Source organism: Rhinopithecus bieti, unplaced genomic scaffold (assembly GCF_001698545.2).
Source record: "Rhinopithecus bieti isolate Rb0 unplaced genomic scaffold, ASM169854v2 scaffold_14454, whole genome shotgun sequence".
Lineage (NCBI taxonomy): Eukaryota > Metazoa > Chordata > Mammalia > Primates > Cercopithecidae > Rhinopithecus > Rhinopithecus bieti.
The window spans coordinates 681,188-687,547 of NW_016808228.1; the positions used below are offsets into that span (position 1 = coordinate 681,188).

The 6,360-nt window shown below is 42.4% G+C and overlaps 1 protein-coding gene across 10 annotated transcripts in view; it reads right to left on the minus strand.

Annotated features, from left to right (window-relative positions):
- STAG3 (STAG3 cohesin complex component) overlaps window positions 1-6,360 on the minus strand; it is a 45,612-nt gene that overhangs the window by 23,878 nt on the left and 15,374 nt on the right. For all 10 annotated transcript variants that reach the window (XM_017886053.1, XM_017886051.1, XM_017886054.1 and 7 more), the window contains 3 exons: window positions 5,602-5,678; window positions 5,115-5,319; window positions 4,553-4,704 (listed from right to left, as the gene is read on the minus strand). In XM_017886053.1, the coding sequence (XP_017741542.1) occupies window positions 4,553-4,704; window positions 5,115-5,319; window positions 5,602-5,678 (434 nt within the window). The remainder of the gene's footprint in view (window positions 1-4,552; window positions 4,705-5,114; window positions 5,320-5,601; window positions 5,679-6,360) is intronic.

The window sequence follows — 6,360 nt, forward strand, 5'->3', positions numbered from 1 at the left end:
CTCCTGCCTCAGCCTCCCGAGTAGCTGGGACTACAGGCCCACCTCGCCCAGCTAGTTTTTTTTTTTTTATTTTTTAGTAGAGACGGGGTTTCACGGTGTTAGCCAGGATGGTCTCGATCTCCTGACCTCATGATCCACCCGTCTCGGCCTCCCAAAGTGCTGGGATTACAGGCTTGAGCCACCGCGCCCGGCCAAAAGTAAAGTTTGAAGCTAGAAGTTAGTTCATGAAGTTTAAGGAAAGAAGCCCTCTCCGTAACATAAAAGTACAAGGTAAAGCAGCAAATACTGACAGAGAAGCAACAAGTTATCATGAAAATCTAGCTAAGATCATTGATGAAGGTGGTTACACTAAACAATGGATTTTCAATGTGGACTAAACTGCCTTATATTGGAAAATGCCATCTAGGACGTTCACAGCTATTGAGGAGAAGTCAATGCCTGGCTTCAAAGCTTCAAAGGACAGCCTGACTCTTTGTTAGGGGCTAATGCAGTTGGTGACTTTAAGCTGAAGCCAACACTCATTTACCATTTTAAAAATCCTATAGTCCTTACGAATTATGCTAAATCTACTCTCCCTATGTCCATAAATGAAACAACAAAGCCTAACTGATATCACATCTGTTTACAGCATGGTTTCCTGAATATTTTAAGCACATGGGTGAGAACTATGGCTCAGAAAAAAAAGATTCCTTTCAAAATATTACTGTTCAATCACAATGTACCTGGTCACCCAAGAGCTCTGGTGAAGATGTACAAGGAGATCCATGTTGCTTTTTTCATGCCTACTAACAGAACATCCATTTTGCAGCCCATGGAACCAAGGAGTAATTTCAACTTTCAAGTCTTACTATTTCAAATATACATTTCAAAAGGCTATAGCTGCCACAGTGATTCCTCCGATGATTTGGGCAAAGTCCATTTAAAACCTCCTGGGGTTAGGCATGGTGGCTCATGCCTACAATCCCAACTTTTTGGGAGGCTGAGGTGGGAGGACTGATTAAACCCAGGAGTTCAAGACTAGCCTGGGCAACATAGTGAGAACCTGTCTCTACAGAAACAAAACAAAAACTAGCCAGGTGTAGTATGCAATCTGTAGTTCCAGAAATTTGGAAGGATCAGGCAGGAACATCACTTGAGCACAGCAGGTTGAGGCTGCAGTAAGCTGTGACTATACCAGTGCATTCTGGTCTAGGCAACAGAGCCAGACCTTGTCTTCAAAACAAAAAACAAAAACCAGAACAACCCAACCCCCCGTCTGGGAAGGATTTACCATTTTACTTTACTTTACTTTACTTTTATTTATTTATTTATTTATTTATTTATTGAGATGGAGTCTCCATAGTGCAGGCTAGAGTGCAGTGGTGTGATCTTGGCACACTGCAACCTCTGCCTCCTGGGTTCAAGCAATTCTCCTGTCTCAGCCTTGCAAGTTGCTGGGATTACAAGCACACACAACCACACCTGGCTAATTTTGTTATTTTTAGTAGAGATGAGTTTTTCCATGTTGGCCAGGCTGGTCTCAAACTCCTGACCTCATATGATCTACCTGCCTTGGCCTCCCAGAGTGCTGGGATTACAGGTGTGAGCCACTGTGCCTGGCCGGGATTCACCATTGTCTTTTTTTTTTTTGAGACGGAGTCTCGCTTTGTCGCCCAGGCTGGATGGAGTGCAGTGGCCAGATCTCAGCTCACTGCAAGCTCCACCTCCTGGGTTTACGCCATTCTCCTGCCTCAGCCTCCCGAGTAGCTGGGACTACAGGAGCCCGCCACCTTGCCCGGCTAGTCTTTTGTATTTTTTTTTAGTAGAGATGGGGTTTCACTGTGTTGGCCAGGATGGTCTCGATCTCCTGACCTCGTGATCCACCCGTCTCGGCCTCCCAGACTTGAGCCACCGCGCCCGGCCAGGATTCACCGTTTTAAATGCCATTAAGAACATTTGTGGTTCATGGGAGGAGGTCAAAATATCAACATTAACAAGAGTTAAGTTGATTCTAACCCTCATGGATGACTTTGAGAGGTTTAAGACTTCAGTAGAGGAAGTAACTACAGATATGGTGGAAATAGCAAGAGAACTAGAAGTAGAGACTGAAAATGTGGCTGAATTGCTAGAATTTCATGACCTTGAACGAATAAGGAATTACTTCTTACGAATGAGCAAGGAAAGTGGTTTCCTGAAATGGAATCTATTTCTGGTGAAGAGGTTGTGAATATTGTTGAAATGACAACAAATGATTCAGACTATTACCTAAATTTACCTGATTAAGCAGCACGAGGGCTTGAGAGAATTGACTCTTGTTTTGAAAGAATTTCTATTGTGGGTAAAATGTCATCAAACAGCATTTCATATTACAGAGAAATCTTTTGTAAATGGAAGAGTCAATAGATGCAGCAAACTTCACTGTTGTCTTAAGAAATTGCCACAGCCACCCTAACCTTCAGCAACCACTACCCTGATCAGTCAGCAGCCATCAACATGGAAGCAAGACCTTCCACCAACAAAAAGATATAACTCGCTAAAGGTTCAGATTGCCATTAGCACTTTTTAGCAATAAAATATTTTAAATTAAGGTACATACACTGTTTCTTAGACAATAGTCTTGCACACTTAACAGACTACAGTGTAAACATAACTTTCATATGCACTGAGAAATAAAAATTTCGATTTTTTGATTGTGTGACTCATTGTACTTCAACATTCACTTTATTGTGGTGGTCTAGAATTGAACCTGCAAGATCTTCGAGGTATGATGCCCGTATGTTTCTAACAATTTGGAAAACAAATTTTTTGTTAAGTGCAGTTAATAGAAGTGGAACTAGCAAAAATGAGAAGAAAGGGATTAGATCAGTGGTTCTTAACTGGGGCTAATTTTGTTCCCCAAGGGAGATTTAGTAGTGTCTAAAGATTTTTTTAGCTGCCACAACTTGGTGGGGGGGAGGGGGCAGGGTACTACTGGTATCTATCTAGTAGATAAAAGGCCAGAGATGCTGCTAAACATCCTACCATGGCAGGACAGCCCCTCAACATCCATAGTGCCATTGTTGAAAAATCCTGGATCACATGAATAGATGCTAAAGAAACAGAATTATAAGGAGAAAGGGAACATTCTTTAAGACAACAGATCCCACCTCTTCAATTATGTAAGAACAACGTATCATTTTCGACAGGACATACTTAAGTCATTAGGGCTGAAGTACCTATATGTCCATATTTTACAGTAAAATAGCAAAAATAGGTGAAGCAAATATGTAAAATATTTGGGAAAGGGAGACTGAGAAAAGGTTACTGGCTTTAGGAATTAGGAAGTCATTGGTTTGGAAAGAACAGTTTCAAAGAAAAATGGGGAAATAAGCTAGGTAGCAAAAAGGATTCAGTTAGTTGGACATCAAAGAAGTAAGGAAATACTATCCTAAAAGGAAGGATGGAAAAAAGAGTAACTCACAGAGAAGCAGAATGAAATAAAGATCCAAGAGCCTACATACATTTATAAGTGGAGAGAAGAAAAGAGTGGGGAGAAAGAAATTAAGGATAAAATGGGAGAATTATAATGATAATTGATTAAGCTAGAGCCCGGAGAAGCCAAAAAAAGAAAAAAAAGAGAAAGATTTGCACTAGTATACATAATTTAAAATCCAGGATAGATTAATACACATAAGCTTTTAAGATCAACCTGACAATGAAAAATAACAAAAGAGAATGAGGGAAGTAGAAAGTTTCCTTCTCTAGTGATTTAGAATGGAAGAGATCTTTTGTGAGGGCTGGAGAAACAGCCAAATGATATGGTCAGACATGGTGAGCCCTGCCAACCTCACAGGAGGGGTCTTAAGACACTAACAGAGAGTGAGGAGAACACATCAGTAGTGTTACTCTTATGATGGACCCAGCTGATTAAAGATTTCATCAGCGTAAAAGATTTTGCTACGGCTTATGCCCTCCAGTGGTCATCCTTAAGTTTAAAAGGAAACAAAACAAGTATCTACTATGTGCCAGCTGAGGAAATTTACTCATCATCTCATTTATTCTTCACAAAAAGGTGAGATTATCCCTTTTTTTTTTTAACGAAAAGAAAACTGAAGAGAGATTACATAAGGCTATGGAGCTAGTGACTAAATGGAACAGAATTTAAAGCCAGGAGTTCACTGGAAGGCCTGTGCTCTTTCCATTCCTTGAAAATTTGGTCTCCCTTGTCAATGGTTGCCTTTTAGTACTCCTGCGATCACTTGCACACTGCATGCACACTTGACAAGTAGGTCAAAAATTCCTTGCATGACAGGCAGGTACAGCACTTAAACACTTCTGACAATGAGTGCTGACAAAGAAAAACTTAGCAAAAGTGGAATTAGAGAGAACTCTAAATTACACATTATTTATTGAGCCCACAATCCAGAAACAAGATGAGCATGCAATGACCCCTTACAGGATGGGTCTATGAAACTATTGCCAGACTCTGTTATCCATGATCTTGAAAGACTGCCCAGGGCCTGATAAGGGGTCTGTGGCAGAAGTGGATGCAAGTTAGGAAAAAGGGAAGGAAGAAGCAGGGAACACTCCTCACCTCTTTGCGTTTCTCCAACAGGCTCTCCAGCCGCTCAGGCGCCCTCTGCCCTGGCCCCTTGTTTCTTTCAGCCTCATACTGACGCTGATTGTTATCTTGGTGCAGACTCAGTTGGAGGGCAACTCTTACCAGGGAGGTCATCAGTTTCATGGCTTTGAGTAAGGAAAAAGAGATAAAGAAATCATTATTTAGGTCAGAGGAGGATGAGTCGAAGGAAAAAACAGAATGAAAATGAGAAGCCAGAGCAGGGTGACCCTAAAATCCTAAGACTGCCTGTCCTAGAGTGGACTGTTTCCCTCTAACTCTTGTGGTCTTCTTCTAACCATCAGCATACCCCTAGTCGTGAGCTCTGACAAAAATATTAAGCCTGGAAATTGTTGCTGTGATCTACCCCTTCTCAAAATTCCACTAGTGAGAAACTGTATTGAAGTTTAGGATAAAAGAGGAATGGCCTTGAAGTGAAAAGCCAAGATGCAGGTAGGAAATAAGACCCTGAATGGGAGAACAGAGGAAAGTCCTATAAATCCCTGGAAGAATGTCCAGAGTAAAAAGGAATGCTCACCAGCCAGGGTGCTAGTGTGACGGAAGGCGCGGACTTGTGAGTCTGAGAGGCCAGTGAGCAGGGAGATGAGGTTGTCCATAGGGAAGCCATCATAGAGGAAGCTGTACTGGCACTGACAGACCAATGTCCTCACAAACTCACAGAAGCTGCCCTGGAACTTCTTCCAGGATGGACCTGGAGCTGTCAGAGGATAGTCCCCCGAGTCCTACAAAAGGATGCATGAAAAGGATGGGAAAGTTATCACAAGGTCCATGAAGTCATACGGGCTTGGATGTCAAAACCCAACAGTCTAGTAAAAATACCTCTGTTATACCTCATTTCCAGGTATTCTCCCCAATTTGAGAGGCATATTCAGATCTCTTTTACCCCCAAGAGACTGAATTCCTCCTTCTAAAAGCTACCCTATTTCACAGAATCAAAAAGAAGGGGATAATAGGCATTGTTTTGAAATAAGAGGAGTAAGAGGATCCCAATCGTCTTCTTCCACCTCATTAAACTGCTCTGTTAGGTGCTGGATGATCTCTGAGTTGGACATCTTCTTGAACATCTCAGGGGTCACAGTGCCTAAAGAATGAAGGATATGAGGTGCTTACAAGCAAAATAACAGGATGCTATGATTATTTACAGATATACCTGAAGATGAGCAAGGAAATATTCTGCAAAGAGCTTAGGTGGGGAATCAGAAGACCCCCTGGTCAACAGTCTGCCAACATCCCACGCTGTATTTGCTATAAGGCAATCTCTCTAAAAACCCAAAGGAAGGGAGCCACAGGTTATGCTGTAGACATGGCCAAATCCAAGAACCACACCTCACACAATCAGGCTGTAAACTGCACAGAAATGGCATCAAGAAACCCCAATCACAAAGATACAAATCTCTTAAGGGGATGGACCCCAAGTTCCTGAGGAATATGTGCTTTGCCAAGAAGCACAACAAGAAGGGCCTAAAGAAGATGCAGACCGGCTGGGCGCAGTCGGTCATGCCTGTAATCCCAGCACTTTGGGAGGCCAAGGTGGGCGAATCATGAGGTCAGGAATTCGAGACCAGCCTGGCCAACATGGTGAAACCCCGTCTCTACTAAAGATGCAAAAAATGAGCTGGGCATAGTGTTGGGCACTCGGGAGGCTGAGGCAGGAGAATCACTTGAACCCAGTAGGCGGAGGTTGCAGTGAGCTGAGATTGCACTACTGCAATCCAGCCTGCCAACAGAGTGAGACTCTGTCTCAAAAAAAAAAAAAAAAAAAA